The 18,064-nt window shown below is 33.9% G+C and overlaps 1 protein-coding gene across 1 annotated transcript; it reads right to left on the reverse strand.

The window, feature by feature from the left end:
* Window positions 1–1,835: 1,835 nt before the first annotated feature.
* On the reverse strand, window positions 1,836–16,816 carry LOC148271724 (glycogen [starch] synthase-like; the record flags this gene model as incomplete). Its single annotated transcript, XM_088241018.1, has 6 exons — window positions 1,836–2,063; window positions 11,997–12,129; window positions 13,270–13,351; window positions 13,824–13,953; window positions 15,425–15,599; window positions 16,739–16,816. Coding segments are annotated over 6 exons (696 nt in total), but the record flags the coding sequence as incomplete, so codon positions are not given.
* Window positions 16,817–18,064: the final 1,248 nt, after the last annotated feature.

An 18,064-nucleotide genomic window follows, 5' to 3' on the forward strand; every position in this document is an offset into this window, starting at 1 on the left:
CTATAGAACAAACCTTTTGCACTTTTTCAAAGATGGTGAATGGTAATTATATTTATTTATTCATGCATTTCATAATATATATATATACACAGTTTTTTGTTAACTTTGCCTAGCTCTGTGAAACAGTACTTGTGATTTTCTTGTTGTTTTACTGTAGAATGTTTTATTATTTAAACTTTCCACGTAATATGCTGTATAATTTTTAGGTTAATTTTTAAAATATGAATCTTGTATAATTTTTAGTTTAATTTTTTTCTATAAATCTTGGGTATAAGGAAATTCATGTTTCTAAAAGGCAGATTTGCCGTTTATGTTTATAAAATAAAATAAATAAATAAAATATACCTAATATATTAAATTCACCGACACACGAGGCGTGTTCAGAAAATAACGGCAATTTCGCGGGTTTGAAGAGTCCGAAAGTCAAATTTTTTTAATTAATTTATATATTCTATTTTTTTTAACAAACGAAAATCGCGGAGCTTGAAAAAATTGACAATCAGACTCTCCAAACCAGCGAAATTTAAAAGTGGGTATTAGAAGCAAACTTCAAAGAAGAAATCTCCATTAAAGGAGTAACTTATGTATTTACAATAAACTTTGAAAAAAGAATTGAGATTTGTAATTATGCTTCACCAACTCAATGGAGAATGCTTAGTTTGCTGTGTCAAGTGGTATAATGAGGAAGTTCAGTGGTTTTTTTTAATTTTTTTATTTGTTAATAGACTGTTAAACTAAATAAAAAAAATTTTTTTAATTTTTTTATATATCGAATTATCGGCGCTACGATTTTTCAAAGTTTTGTATTTCTGAAATAACTCCGCGTGTAACGTCAGAGGTTCATTTCCGCTTATTCTCATCCAGTTCTTCCCATTGGTCCAGAAGCGACAAGCAGACCGGAAATCTTCCATAGCTCTCAGATCATAGGTCGATTCACATGAACCAGTGACGTCATTTAAAGTAGTGCGTTTTTATCAAAATATTTTTTATTATTTTTTCTGTACATTTTCAAGAAACTTTTGCGTGCAATTTAATGCTCTAATTTTTACCCCGCGTAAAAAAAAAAATTGTATCCAATTTCCCGTAGGGCTGAAGTTCCTCATTGAAATCTGTTTTAGCAAGATTTAGAGACGGTTTTGAATTACACTATTTTTTAGGTAGGTAGGTTTTTATGTATAGTTTATTTTGGCATCAATAACTAATTTTCCATTCTTGAAGGAGATTTCTATGTAAGCTTCGAAGACTCTCATATAACAAACAGACACGTTATTTAGTAACTAGCTGCATCTCAATATAGCAAATATGGCTTTGCTCTCGATAATTCAAAACAAAGGTCAAATCACGATACACATACAAACATTTGTGTGAGAAAGAGATACACAAACATATATCTTTTGTTTATTTTTCTGTGTAACTCATTACCACGGCTATGACACTGTCCGTCAGTGTTAATATTTACGTGCTTTTAAACTGTTAGTGACCTAGATGACCGAATTGAAGGAATATAGATGTTCAAATATGGGCAGAATGGTGAATGTTACACAGTGTGTAAAGTGGCCACTTAAACCGTCCAATGACAGGTCATAAGCCCTGTAGATGGCTTGACTTCTATATTACCTTCTTTAAAATGTTCTTCATCTCTTTATAATACGTTAATGTTAACAGCTCCCCAGGGAGTTGAATCCAGTCCTTGTCTCCAAAAATTTGGACAAACTCAAAATATTGTTGAGAATAGGATACATAAAAGCATTTTTTTTTAAAAATAGTTTGATAGTCTTAAATATTTTTAAAACACCACTCATTTTGTAATCATGCCAAAGAAAACAGTTTTAAAATCCAGTTTGAATTATAATAAATAATTTCATTGTATAATTTTTATGTGCGTCACTACTGTAATGTCTATGAAATGTCCTCGATCCTCTAGCGTTTTGATAGTAAATATGCGATGAAGCATTGTGCGTGCATCTAATTTGAAATCTGCAGCTCCGCAAGTTCCTTCTCATCATCCACCTCGTCGTCTTCGTCGTCGGAACCATGGACAGAAGCGGCAGGAGTGGTTGCGCCTGAAAAAAAGTTAACACAATGATGTGGTTAAATCTGCATGACCAAAGTTAAAACTCAGTCGTATTGTGGTGCCTCAGAAGTAGATGCGGCGACTGTCGGACAAAGCCTACGAACTAACCCTGCTAACCCAGAGGATCAGTGACCTAGGTAAGCCTATAAAAGTACCGACGCACTGATCACTCGCCCTTCTCTCTACCTCTGCTACCCGCCACTTACTATAAGATCCACAATCGTAGTTATCCGAAATTATTGTTAACCGCGACGTAGGAAATATTCATATAAAACGCAAATTCAGTGTTCCATTCTTTTATTTGAATATTCATTAATATATCTCATTCATTTTATATAGTATTTAACATATTACAACAGAGATGAAGAACATTTAAGAGAAGGTAATATAGAAGTCTAAGCATCTACAGGGCTTATGACCTGTCAATGGCTGGTTTAAGTGGCCACTTTACACACTGTGTAACATTCACCGTTCTGCCTATATTTAAACATCTATATACCTTCAATTCTTTCATCTGTTGATGTTTGTGAAGTTAAAGAGCTGAAACCTTTATTTATGCGGGTGAGATTCATCTAATTGAATTATTTCACCTACATAATAGGCAACGCCTGAAAATATTATTTTTTCATTTTCTATACTTCTTCATGGACCAGGTAATTTATCAACAATATTTTATCAACAATGTTTATCAACAAAATTACCTAAGTAGGGAACAAAATGCCGAACACTCTTCTAGTGGAACGGCAGGCCTGTTGACTGCTGCCAACAGGCCAGCTTCTCCTGAAGAGTTTTAAGTGGTTTGCTCTCCACATGAGCAAATGCTGAAAAGTTCCTGATTGACCCACTCTAGAATATCTTTCCTGATCCCAAAAACTTAGACAAAATTTTCAGTAATTTAACTGCAGAAAAATCCTTTTTTTGAAATATAAACCTTGTAATATAAGCAAGGTAAAAAATGATGCAACTCCCATATAAAAATAAAAAAATAAAGTTAGCATTACCGGGACAGCGAAATATTGCTGTTCAAAACCACCATTGAAACGGCGGCCTCCGTGGTGTAGTGGTCAAGACGCTTAACTCACAGACGGAAGGTTCCGGGTTCGATTCCCGGTGAGAAGATAAAAAAAAAAAATGCAATTTTTCTCAAGCCCGGGTATTTTGTGATGTAATTCACCACTGTAATTAGGCCTCCTGGCCTGTTGAGGTGCAAAAATATAAAGAAAAAAAAGAAACCAAATCCACCTTTCCTGGAATTGAGCCTAGGACCTCAAGTATAGTAGGCAAACGCTACGAGGTGGACACATTTATGGTTTTAGTCCTATTTCACACACAGAAGTGTATTCTCCATCTGTTTGGACACAGAATTAAATCATTCACTATGGTCAACTAATTTAGTGTGTGTGTAAAATGGTGCGTCATTCCGCCCTCCATTCCTAATAGTGCATAAGGGACGCATCGGTACTTTAATTGCAGTGCATTTGTGATTACTTGTAACATACACGAAGGCAAGATGATTACGCTTATGCTTCGAGCCTCGATATGAAAATTCATCTATTAAATCGAGAATTGAAACCGGGATCTCAAGGGCGCTAGGCAAATGCTCCAACAAGTGCATAATTTGTTTTGAGGATGGAAGTCCATTTAAAAGTACGGCTTATGAAAATTATCACATGGACAGCGAAAGCAGTCTCTCAGCATACCCGAAAACCGTTTAAAAGATCGAGGGTCTGCCTATTTGTTTCACTCATGCTTAAAACAATTTTATTCAGTCCAAATTTGAGTTATGAGATGTTAACATAAGTTGTGTCCGTTTTTTTCAAAATTTTAAAATGTTATTATTTCCGAAGAACTATTTTTCTTTGATAGGATACCGTTGACATATTATGTATCCCATAGGACATGTGTCGTTTGCAGTGGCTGTTTTTCATTATTATTTATTTTAAAAGGAATCGGCCAGTGCTCAGTGATGACATTTCAATCATAATGGAAATATCTGCTGAATTGTGGTATTTTTTAATAATCTTTTGTACAACTGTTGCATTAAAATAGTGTAGAATAAAGCTACGTTTATGGCGAAGTTAATAATAATTGTTGCTTCAGTTGATTTTCACAGAACCACAGAAAAATGTAGGTACAAATTAGTTAACATTTTTGTAGATTACCAATAAAAAAATCACCGCTCGCCACTGCGATATATAGCAACGAGGTACTATTGACAATCATTGAAATTTGTGAAATAAGCATTGTTTTATTTTAAAAACGAAATCACATGGGCATAATTCATTTGGGAAAAAAACAGACACAATTTATGTTGACACTTTAAAAAAATTAATTCCCTTGTTTTCACCACTATCCGCACCCACACTCGATCTACAAATATTTGGACATACTCAAAATATTGCTGATCAATAACCACAAGTTTGTGCTCAACTATAAATTAATTACCTACACAAAACAAAACTGTGCTTTAAAAACTCAATGTGCACAAAACCGCCAGCCAATTCACAATTATTGCAATAAGAGAGTACCATTGATTTGAGAAGATGATGTTTTAATAATCCAATCTTTTTTCTATGACCTTTTCATCATTCTCCAAAGCTATATTGTTAGATATACAAGCATCGGTATCTTCAACATATCTTTTATTGTCATCGACGGCTTTGTTATCATCGTTATCATTTTCTACATCATTCTTGACGTTTCCATCATCTTTCTTCTTGTTAAAGTCAAGTTCGATGCCACCATCATCGCCGGTGTCGACAATATTCATCGTATGATCGATGTATTTCATTTTTATTTCCGAAACAAAGCAAGCGACAATTTGGCTCTCGCACTCGTAATCAGATTCTTGTTTTGCATTGCAATTGTCGTCCACATCGTTGGCATTGACATCTTCAGCCTCTGGTTCTGTTGGTTGTAAGACGCGTTCTTCATTTTCTGCGGCTTCGACGTCGTTTTCTGCTACGTCTTCATCTTCGACAACGTTTTCACTATTGCTTTCGCTATTTTGGACATTTGTATCATCGGAATCTGGAGTGTCGTTTTGCGAATCGATTGTGAGTTTGGTCACTGTAGCAAACGGAATGAAAATACAAAAAAGTAAGCTGCGTATGTATATTGGAAAAGATATCGCACCGTCAAGGATGCCATAAGTAAAAAAAAAACTGTTTAAGTTTAGCATGAAATTTAATAGAATTTTGAACGTAGTACACTGTGCCAAACTGCCATAACTAAAATGTTAATTTTAACCGCATACATAATGCATAATGGAACTCTTAACATGACATTTATCTATAATCTTTGACGATTCATCAAGACCGCCATAATACTCTACTATATGGTCCCCTTTTTACAAAATTCATATAAATAATGTTGAAAGAGTCCAAAGAAAATTATTAAGATTCATTAATTTCAAACAGCATATTCCTATGCAACAAATCAACTACATGTCCTTGTTAAACTTTTTGAATTTACCTACTCTGGAGGATCGCAGGAAAATAATTGACCTATGGTTGGGCCAATTTAATGGGTCACATTTGACACTTCATCAAAATTCAACAACATAACCTTGTAATACTATATTATTTATCTTTTCGAATTTAGAACTGCACAATTGCTTAACTTTTTTCAAATACGATTACATATTTATTGTAATAATGACAAAAGAAGGTAATTTTACGATTTACCTTTACTAATAAATCATTCTAAACATAATAAACTTTTTCCGTTCTAAATTCGTTACAGTGTTGCATCAGTGAACCCTTTTTCTTTTTCAGAAAAATCGAATGCTGATAATTTTATTAAATAATGCACTTATCTTATTTTGTTCCTTAAATTTACGATAGAAAATAATAATGGGATAGAGATTCGAATTATGATTTTTAAAATAAAATTACAGTACCTATAAGTAATTTTTCATAGTAACTGAATTCAATTTACATATATTATGTTTAAAGTCCGAATCGATTCATTCACTTTAATCGATGTTTTTAAGACGGTCACCACTATGAAGCTAAAACCGACAATTTTTTTATATATTTTTTTTAAATTTATTTCTTAAGTTAGCTTATATTAAAACTAATATAAACTATTATGTACATTTACATCATCTATATATATTTACATTTCCTTACAGTAACTTATACATTTATTTTTAAATTCTTTCAGACACTTTTCATTCTTCATACATTCAGGCATCTCATCATACATTTTTAAACCCTTATACATCAAACAATTTTGCGACTCAGCTCTTTTCAATAATGGTAGTCTTATTTTATCCTTTTGTCTAGTAGCATATTCATGACAATTTTTGTTTAAGACAACTTTATCCTTAAAATATTTTGGTAATTTATCGTGAAAAAAATTATGTATAAATATCAACATATTAAATTTAAGTCTCCTTCTTACAGATAACCATTTTGGTTCATCTCTATTTTTTTTTACATTGCTATATTTATTTTTCTTAAGAACTATTCTCATCGCTTTATTTTGTAAAATTTCTAGTTTATTTAAATTTCCTTCGTTTGCTAAAAATAATATTGTTGAGCAGTAATCTAATATGTGGAAGAATGATTGTTTTGTAAATTAGTTCTGCAGTATCTTTATTTAATTTATTTCTCAATCTACTAAGGAAAAATATTTTTTTTGATATTTTTTTATTAACGTGTTCAAAATTTGCATTTAATGTCAATTTTGAATCAAGTATTATCCCCAAATATTTCATTTCATTAACCTTTTCTATGGTTTCATTATCAATAAGTACATTCATCCTTGGGTTTGGCTTTTTCCTTCCTAACTCCATGTATTTTGTTTTTCCAACATTAAGCTGAAGTTTATAATTTTTAGCCACTCAGATATTCTGTTTAAGTCCTCGTTTAATTTTTGTAAAGTCTCTATATAATTTTCTCCCGCTATATAGATTAATGTATCATCGGCAAATAATTGTAGTTTGCAGTGTTTTATTATATTTGTGATGTCGTTTATATATATTATAAATAAAATTGGTCCTAGAACTGATCCTTGGGGAATTCCTAAATTATTCTCCAATGGTTCAGATATTTTGTTTTCTATTTTAGTTACTTGTGTTATGTTAGTTATTTTATTACAAATGTCAAATGTGACCTATTAAATTGGGCCTGCTATAATATTTTTATAAAAAAATCATTAATTATAAATTCGATTGTTGCGAACTCCTGGATTTAATAAATGTTAATATACCAACACGTAGAACTAGACAAAATACTCTACATTATTGTCACCCTTCTCAAACCAACTTTCGTTGTCACTCACCTTAGAAAGTTTACATTTTTAAAAATTAGGTTTTATATTAATTACGTGTGCGGTTTAATATATATTATAAAATAAACTAAGGCAAATGAAAAAAAACATACACAAATAAAAAAAAAATTAAATCATTAATCGGCCTCTAGCACAAAATGGATAACTGACCTAATAAGTTATTCCACAACTAAGTTGTTATTTTTTACATTGTTTCATTTGTAATTATTTTTAAATGTTATATCGTCCATTGGACTGTTATTCTGAAATTGATATATTTTAATCACTATTTATTTTAAGTTACTTTTTTTTTTAATGTTAATTATTATGGTTTAACACGGGCACAGCCTAATAAGCCATTAAGTTAGTGAATATGAATGTTTTCATAATGAATTAATAAAATTGTTTCTGTAATTATTTATACTGAACAGAAAAATATATAATCTAATAAACTCGAGTGAAAAAACTAACCTATTGTTCACATTATTGCGCATTAATGAAATACTAATACCTAATGCTTTCATCTCAATGTAAATAATAATTCATAAAATAGCATTTTTATTGCGGTATTTCATAATTAGTGTCAATTAAATTTCAAGTGCGACGCGCGGGAGATAAAGGAGAACAAAGAAGACAGTCTAGGCATTTAGGTACCTGCTATAGATATGTCTTTTGTATGCTGACGATGCTGTACTCCTTGCTAATAACAAAGAGGAACTGCAATTCTTGGTAACAAAGGTCTACGATGTATGCAAGGGAAGCCATTTGCTGATGAATGTCGATAAATCGAATGTGATGGTTTTTGAAAGAAATGAAAGTATGACTAAATGTGAAATCACTGTGAATGGAGTTATACTAAAACAACTAGAGGAATTTGTGTATCTGGGAAGTATGTTCACTAGGGATGGAATGACTGAGAAAGATATTGAAAGGAGGGTGAGTGCCGGGAACAGAGTGAACGGTGCACTTAAATCGACCTTGGCAAATAAATGCTTGTCACAAGAGGCAAAATTGGCAGTTCACAACGGAGTCCTGGTCCCATCCCTGATGTATGGGAGCGAAGTATGGACTTGGAAAAACAGGGATAAAAGTAAGCTGAATGCTGTCGAAATGCGATCTCTCAGGCGAATGTGTGGTAAAACTATGTACGATAGATGCACAAATGTTGAGATCCGTACATTATGTAAGGCTGAGACAAGCATTATCGACAAAATCAAGAAAGGAGCTCTGCGCTGGTTTGGACATGTAGAACGAATGGACAGCGAGAGAACGGCTAAGAATATTTACAATGCGAATGTTGATGGATGCAGAAATAGATGAAGACCGAGAAAGACATGGCATGACCAAATCCAACAAATACTTAAAGATGGACATGTCAAAAGTCGGAATAATCGGCGCGCGTGCATGAGAAGATGTATGAATGTAGAGGAAGCGAGATCTGTATGCAAAGATAGAGTGTTGTGGCGTTCTATCCTCTCTGCCTACCCTTACGGGGAAACGGCGTGATGGTTTGTTTGTTTTTGTAGATACAGAGTGTATATGTAGGTATCTTATCTACCTACTAACCACAGAGATGAGGACACAGTCTCATTCAATGAAGGAACGAAATGAGCTAGAGACCCATGAGACACGAAGATATGAAAGAGTCAAATGACACAAAGAGCCATTTAGTTCGGCGCTCTTTTCGTTGAAAGAAACGTGTCTCTAGTCCAATGTTTCTGGCCTTGTCAGTATGACAGGGTCGTTCGCGAACTACGCACCTCTACTTTCGACCTGTCATTGGCTTTCATTCAAAATTCACCATTCTGTCGTCAATACCTATATTTCTTCAATCCTCGGTGGTAAATGCTCCACAAAGTGTAAAATGATCCTCTTCATCATTCCATAAACAAAAAAACCGTAAACTAAAATGTCGAAAAATGCTTCTGCATTACATTTAAAATCTCTGAAATTTATTTCAACAGAGAGGGAAAAAGTTTTCGAGAAGGGAATATGGAAGTCTAGGCATTTACAGGGCTTATGACCTGTCATTGGCTGGTTTGAGTGGCCACTTTACACACTGTGTATACGTGATAAAGGTTTCAGCTCTTTTACTTCACAAAAGTCAACAGATGGAAGAGTTGAGGAAATGTGGATGTTCAAACATGGGCAGAATGGTGAATGTTACACGGTGTGTAAAGTGGCCACTCAAACCAGCCAATGACAGGTCATAAGCCCTGTAAATGCCTAGACTTCCATATTCCCTTCTCGAAAACTTTTTCCCTCTCTGTTGAAATAAATTTAAATACGAACAACTCCCTAGGGAGGAAATCCAGCCAGTCTGCAAGCATTTGGACATAATCAAACATTGTTGATTTAAAATCTCGCTTTATCCATGAGCGTTTTAACCAAGTTTTACTGTGATATCTAAAATATAAAAAAGTAAAAAATACCAATTAATTTCAAACAATAGTAATACACAATATTTTTTCAATCCAATTGAATCAATCAGGTGCTCAATCACAAATAACTATCGACGTGCTAATAAGCGACGTGATAACAATTTCTCACCATGGTTGTTTATCGTATTCGCGATCATGATGCAACATCCGTGAACACCTAATATTAAATCTCAAAATATTTACGTTTTGCGGCGTATAATCCTGCAATAAATAAATAAAATGCGCAATCACATATTTGAATTTCACCGGTGTAAATATGGAAAATATTCCAAAACTGCTAATTTTATTTATTTATTCATTATTTATCATGCCGTTTATTGCATTTAGCCGGCGCGGCAAGAAAAGCAGTCGCCATTGTAATTGTAATTTAATTTTCACTTTTTTGTATTAGATACTCCTTACTATTTTGCAAACGCAATATATTGTATTATTTTTTATATCAAACGCCAATTTTTTGCCAATGAACTGTATTTATTTACGAGGAAAACAACAAACAAACTCACACGAGCGTTGAATTAGAGATTACACACGCGTTGACTCGTTAATGCGATAACTTAAGCATGTTCATTATACAACCATGTTTGAGTTTGTCCAAATGCTTGCAGACTGGCTGGATTTTCTCCCTAGGGAGTTGCTCATATTTAAATTTATTTCAACAGAGGGAAAACGTTTTTGATAAAGGTTTCAGCTCTTTTACTTCACAAAAGCCAACAGATGGAAGAGTTGAGGAAATGTGGATGTTCAAACATGGACAGAATGGTGAATGTTACACAGTGTGTAAAGTGGCCACTTAAACCAGCCATTGACAGGTCATAAGCCCTGTAAATGGCTAGACTTCCATATTCCCTTCTCAAAAACGTTTTTCCTCCCTGTTGCAATAAATTTAAATATGTTAATTATTGTTCATTGTGATCGCTCAAATGCTTAGCATGTTTTTAAGCACGTCGATAGTTATTTGTGATTGAGCTACGGATGTGAAAGGATTCAAAATTGAATACAGACTGCGTCAGCCTATCGCAGTGCCTTATGCACGATGGGAAGGATGGGATACTGTATGATTTTGAGTGCGTGTAAGATCACATTAATTATATTTTGAATTATCTTACCAGTTCGCACTTGAGAAAGCAAAAATTGAAAAATACCATAAATAATATTAGTTCATACAATATTAAAATAACAAAAAGACAATAATAACTTTGTTGTTCTCTAGCAGAGGCGGTGTCACTAAAATATAAATACATACAAAGAAATTAATTCATGGCGACATTATTTTATGTACCAATATTTTATTCAATACTAGCGTCAAAAGACCTCTATGGATCTTTTGACGCTAGTGTGGGCGACAACTGTAGTCTGATGACTCACATACGCGCCGATTGATTTTACCAGAAATTTAGTGCATCAACCCAAGAAGCAACTCAGCGTTTTCTATCGAATTCAATACATTATATTCTGCGAGATCAACAGTATTGCTTACAGGATGTTAATTTTATAAAGAAATTGGATTATATATCCAGTACAACGCCCTGGAGGACATTAACTTCCCCGTCATGTGGACGTGAAGACCACAAAGTGTGGTAACATCATTCAGTTCAATTATAGTAGGGCCAATTTAATAGGTCACATTTGACACTTCATCAAAATTCAACAACATAACCTTGCAAGGGCGGTAGTAAAATAATATTTATTTTTTCGAATTTAGAACGGCACAATTGCTTAACTTTTTTCAATTATGATTACATATTTATTGTAATAATGACAAAAGTAGGTAGTTTTATGATTTACTTTCACTAATAAACCATTCTAAAAATAAAAAACTTTTTCTGTTCTAAACGTCCTTACAATGTTGCATCAGTGAACCCTTTTTCTTTTTAAACACTAGGGATGTTACCCAGAAAAATCTAATGTTGATAGTTTTGTTAAATTATGTACATATCTTATTTTGTTAAACAAATTGAAAAGCAGGGGTGCCAAATGAGCACCCTGAGGTACATCCGATGTAACATCAGCACTGGTTGATAAATAGTTATTTATCCGAACATTTAGTTTCCTACAAGTAAGATATGAGATCTTCCGACCAAGTTCTATCCAACATAGCTAGTTCTAGTTGAATGGTGTTCGGTGATTGTACGAAGGAAGACAGTCTGTTATCGAAGAAGTCGTATCTGGCATTCCGAGGACTCCGCCTCGATTGAGTTACTTACGCGAGTGTGAAGGGCTCGGTGGCTCGGAGAGAGGTCGCGGGTAGGAGAAACGGCCGCCGGTTTCGGCCTCGACTTCGTCGACATAGTCGGGGTACACGGAGCAGAGAGCCCTTACGCGAGCCTGCCTGTAGAACTGCAAGGAAAACGTAAGTTGACGATGTTAGACCGTAAAAACAGTTAATATGTTCAACAATAATTTGAGTTTGTTCAAACTTTTGTAGACAAGGACTGGATTCAACTCCCTGGGGAGCTGTTAACATTAACATATTACAACAGAGATGAAGAACATTTTATAGAAGCTTATATAGAAGTCTAGGCATCTACAGGGCTTATGACCTGTCATTGGCTGGTTTAAGTGGCCACTTAACACACTGTGTAACATTCACCATTCTGCCCATATTTGAACATCAATATTTCTTCAACTCTTCCATTTGTTGATTTTAGTGAAATTAAAGAGCTGAAATCTGAAATGGAAGAGCTGAAGAAAAATGGATGTTCAAACATAGGGAAAATGGTGAATGTTACAGTGTGTAATTCTTTCATCTGTTGATGTTTGTGAAGTTAAAAAGCTATTATAAAGAATAATTCAATTAGATGAATCACAAGAAATAAAAGTATCAGCTCAGAAATCCAGCCTGTTTGCAAGCATTTGGGCAGTCTCAAAATATTGTTTACAAAATGAATTTACAAAAGCATTATCTTTAGAGAAAATAGATATTTGAATTTCTTTCATCTGTTGATGTTTGTGAAGTAAGAGAGCCGAAACCTTTATTTATGCGGGTGAGATTCATCTAATTGAATTATTTCACCTACACTCTAGGCAACGCTTGAAAATTTATATTTTTTTCAATATCTATACTTCTTCATGGACCAGGTGGTTTTATCAACAAATAAAGGTTAAATAAAGGTTTCAGCTCCCTTACTTCACAACCATCAACAGATGAAAGAATTGAAGGAATATAGATGTTCAAATATGGGCAGAAGGTGAATGTTACACAGTGTGTAAAGTGGCCACTTAAACCAGCCAATGACAGGTCATAAGCCCTGTAAATGCCTAGACTTCCATATTCCCTTCTTAAAAATGTTATCCCTCTCTGTTGAAATAAATGTAAATATGAATAACTCCCTAGGGAGGAAATCCAGCCAGTCTGCAAGCATTTGGACATACTCAAACATTGTTGAAAATAAATAAATATTTTTTTTTTTTTTAGATTGACAAAACAAATCTTCTTCATAGCTGCAAGTGTGTTTAAGGTTATGATTTGTTACTTACAATGCCGAGATTCCTCCAGTCCATGAGATCTGAAAGACGCTCGGTTCTGTTTCTTTGAATGATTCTTTGACGCCGATTTAATCTAAAAGCAAGAAATACAAACCAAATTATTGCAAGGACAAGGATAAGAATAATTATCTCTCTCTAGTCCAAGCATCCACGCTACTTTTCGAATTCAATATGATTTATGCAATTGACATAGAATGGAGACCAGACCACTATTCTAGGGGGCATATTCTAGAAGAGGGCGAACAGTTGAGCAATAAAGAGTTTTGATTGTACGGACATTAGTAAAATCAGAGGATATTCTTTTAATGAAGACAAGTAATTTCAGTGATTTATATACTGAATTATCTATATGCTCGTTGTATATCAGTTTATAGTCCAAAGCAACTCCTAAATGATGAAGCTTCATGATGAAGTTGGCTGTAGCATCGCCCGATTCTCCACCCGTCAGGAAACAGTGATAACTTATTCGAGGTCCAATTATAAAAATAAAATAAAAGGTCAGACTTTTACAAGAACGGGATGAATTTGAAGGGGAGATGACTCACCTTGCGAAATCATACATGTACTGGGCCAATTGTTGGACAGAAGCTTCTAGAGAGATGTACCGTCGGTCGACTACGTAAATTCCATACGACATGGGGTCTGCTATATGTTCCTGCATGAAACAGCCAAATCCTGAAACCAAAAATACAAAAGACACAGTGAATGAAGTCTCTTAGCAATGAACCGTAAGCCACTCGACAAAAACCAAAGATTTGGGTGTATTGGTGGAAAGTAAACGCACATTCCAAGATAAGTTTGACGGTTAACCCTCCCTCGCTTGTGATGTGTAGCCAGTACACATTGCGTCTAATAACTATAATTCTTCTGTTCCCTAGTTCGCCCGCACTTAGAGTTTTCCTCTGTTATCTGGTCTCCATTTTATGATGTTCACATCAAGAAAATCGAATCAGTTCAGCATCGATTTTTGAGAAAGATAGGCTAGAGGTTGGGCTTATCCAGAGACCTATATACGTATATTGAGTTAGAAACTACCTTGAATATATCTTCTCTTCAAGACCGTCGAAATAAATCCGACCTTATAGTCCTATTTAAAATTCTCAACTCACTATTTGATGCGCCTGAACTACTGAGCTCAGTAAAATTAAATATCCAACTAGAAACCTCAGACAAAACTTACTCTTTCATACCGATAACCATAGAACTAACTATGGTTTTCATTCCCCTGTGCCCAGAACTTTTGGGTCTGCCAACAAACATACCAGTCTTGATTTCTTTTTTTTTTTTTTTTAAAAAAGAAATATTTGCGCTCTTATGATTTAACCAAATATTTCATTTTGAGGGCCATTCTCAACGAGTTGTAAATAACTCACTATTAGAAAATGGAATCAAGTTGGGGTAGAGTGGGATTCGAACGACGGACCTTTGGTCCGTGAGTCCGAGACACTAGCCACGGGACCACAATCCGATATAAACACTTTGATAACAAGTTGTCTTCTTTCAAATGATCACTGAATCAAATTCAATTATAAACACCTCTCTCCCGCTTCCACTCCCACAAAGTCTACTATAAACCATTGAGTCTTTCTAATTTTTTTATAATAATTTTCTGTGTGTAAAAGTGTCCATAAAAACGCCCATTGTGCGTATATATAAATAAATAAATAACTAAATAATATCTTTATAAATATAATAAATATTGGGTTTAGATTTTCAATATTCCTCCATTACACATTTACGTACCGACTGAAATAATTTGTTATTAAATAATAAGTACTTTTAAGGCACAAAAAAGCACTTCATCGGAAATGGGGGAGAAATTACAAATATAATCAAAAAAAATCTCAGTCGGTCACGTAGTCCAGTATTATATAGCTACTCATTATCTCTCGGGACGATGGAACGGGTGCACGTTTCGCCCGAGTCGATAGCGATACCCAATGGTTTTTTCATGTTTTCAGCAGTTAGATTTGAAATATTATCATCATTGAATTAAATTATGGTTAATAAAGTCATTCCCTATGAATATTCCATTTTTCCCTTTTTAAATCTCTTATTTTTTAATGCGTAGTGGCTACACAGCACCGCAACGCGCGGGTGTATTTAGGACAGTAGGGAAAAGGTTAAGAAAGGTGAAAATTATTACCCGAGAGGTTTGTGGTGATGCTGGGTATGCCCATGACCGTGCACTCCGCGGGGGTGTAGCCCCAGGGCTCGTAGTACGAGGGAAACACTCCCAGGTGGCAGCCTCTCACAAACTCCTCGTACTCCAGCCCGAGAAGAGGGTTCGTCGACGAGAGGAACTCCGGGTGGAATATTACCTAGGGATGAAAACCAATTACAGTCTAATACCGACATACATATAATGGATGCATTTTTCGCAGACTAGCTTTAATGCTGGCCGAACACCACATAGAAACAAGGCTTGACCTAAATGCATTGTCTTATATTTCATTTAAAGATTCTTCTCATCGTTTCTTTGAATCCCTTAAAATAAATATGTGTTTATGTTTTTCCTTTTTTTAAAAAAATGATATTACTATTTTATTTTATTTTTACATCTGAGCATGTTTTTCATTCTTTATTTCCATTCTTAATTTTTAATTACTCTTACAAATTTTCTTCATTTTTAATATTATTTCCATTTGTGAATACTCACTACAAACTACAAACCTTAAAATATCTTTTTTTCACTTAAATTTTAATTTTTAAACAACTTTCATTTATTATTTATATCACTGTTTAATAACATAACATAACATAAGCGTTTACAGGGCTTATGACCTGTCATAGGTTGGGTTCAAGTGGCCACTTTTATGTAGATACTACAACATTCCCTATTCCGCTTATTAGCGAATATCCATATCGGTGACATTTTTGGTTTTTTACTTAACCTCAATATCAAATACATAGATGGCGCTCCAAACGCGCTAGCGAAAGCTTTCCTTGTTTCATGACATATATACAAAAACCAAAAATGTCACCGATATGGATATTCGCTAATAAGCGGAATGGGGAATGTTGTAGTATCTACATAAAAGTGGCCACTTGAACCCAACCTATGACAGGTCATAAGCCCTGTAAACGCTCGAATATCCATAATCTTGAAACAAAAATTCTACCCATCTCTGTAGTGATATAAATAATAATATACCTACTCCCCCTTGGGATAAAACCCAGAATTGTGTGTGTATAAATATGTAAATATATATACACATACCAAAAATAATATTGTGTAAACTTTCATTTATGTTTTCTTTTTCCTTCTCTTTTTTATACTTTCATAATTAACCTTACATATAATTGCTTTTTAATATGGAAACTTCACTGGTCCATTAGAATTAAGTCTAATTGTGTAAAATATTAAACTTTGTAACTGTACTGTATGTTTCCTGAATAAAAAAATATAAAAAAGGCATAGTTTTTTTAGATATCATGTATAATCCTTCGTATTACTGACCTTGACTCTGTCATGAACCGAGTTGAAAAGATTACATCTCCGGACCGCATTCAGGACGGGATCATTCCAATCATCAACCTACAAAGAAAAAAATACACATATAGTTATTCGTATAATATGGACTAACTAATTTAGTCATTGAATTTAAGCCTTTTATTAAACATTTATTTTAATTGACTCATAAGGTTTAACTATCATCATCATTCCCTTTCCGCACCTAATGGTGCATAGGGCACTGCATCGGTACACCAATCAAAGCGTATCTTGATCATTTTTGTTACACGGAGGTAAGATGCTCAGTCTTACGCTTCAGGTACCAGTCCAGGGACTATGAAATATTCTGGTGTGAAAACACCCTTTCAAGAATCGGGTTGTGGTCCTGTGGCTAGTGTCTCGGACTCACGGACCAAAGGTCTGTGGTTCGAATCCCACTTTACCCCAACTTGATTCCCATTTTCTAATAGTGAGTTATTTACAACTCGTTGAAAATGGCCCTCAAAATGAAATATTTGGGTAAATCATAAGAACGCAAATATTTCTTTTTTTAAAATAAAAAAAATAAAAAATATTTCATATCAACCATGTCGGTAATCGACCTGAGACCTCTCGCATGGTGGGCAAACACGCTGACCATTACACCACGAGGCTAACAAGGTTTGACAATAAAAACACCTAATTTTGGGCATTTTGAAGTGACTTACATACTCAAATAAGTTTTGGTTTCTGCCAAAACCAGAACAGACGTGGAAATTCGGTTTTGGATTTGTTTGACGATCTTGTTTCGGTTAGTCACTAATAAATATATTTTGAAACTTAGCGAAAGTTGGCATGGACTTTACATAGGGGATTGTAATGTAAAATACCATACTATGAAATATTACGAGTCTAACAGGGAGAGAAATTTTCATTAAAAATAATAAAATCGAAGTGGTTGATGAATACATATATCTGGGACACAAAGTCAAACCAGGTAAAGATATAATTTGGTAATGTATCCAAAATAAAACAAGTTTATTGGATTGTAATTCTAGTTTATTTTTTATAAAATATACAAAGGGTATATTGTGACGCGTTTCGTCTTGTTAGGACATTTTCAAACAAACTAAAAATCACAAAATAAATTATATCCTTTTTAAATTTATAGCTAGTTATAATATACAATCTTTATCATTGGTTAATATTAGATAATTCCTATTTTCAAATTGAGATAAATATGAGAATAAGCCAATCTCAATCAGAAAATCCGAGGTTCAAACCCCACTCTATCATAACCTGTATCCCATTTGTTAACACGGTTTTTCAGTTTATTGATTGATTTGGTGTTTA

The sequence above is a fragment of the Micrasema longulum genome, unplaced genomic scaffold, assembly GCF_059751315.1.
Source record: "Micrasema longulum isolate JH-2025_06_02 unplaced genomic scaffold, ASM5975131v1 h1tg002698l, whole genome shotgun sequence".
NCBI classification, from domain to species: Eukaryota; Metazoa; Arthropoda; class Insecta; order Trichoptera; family Brachycentridae; genus Micrasema; species Micrasema longulum.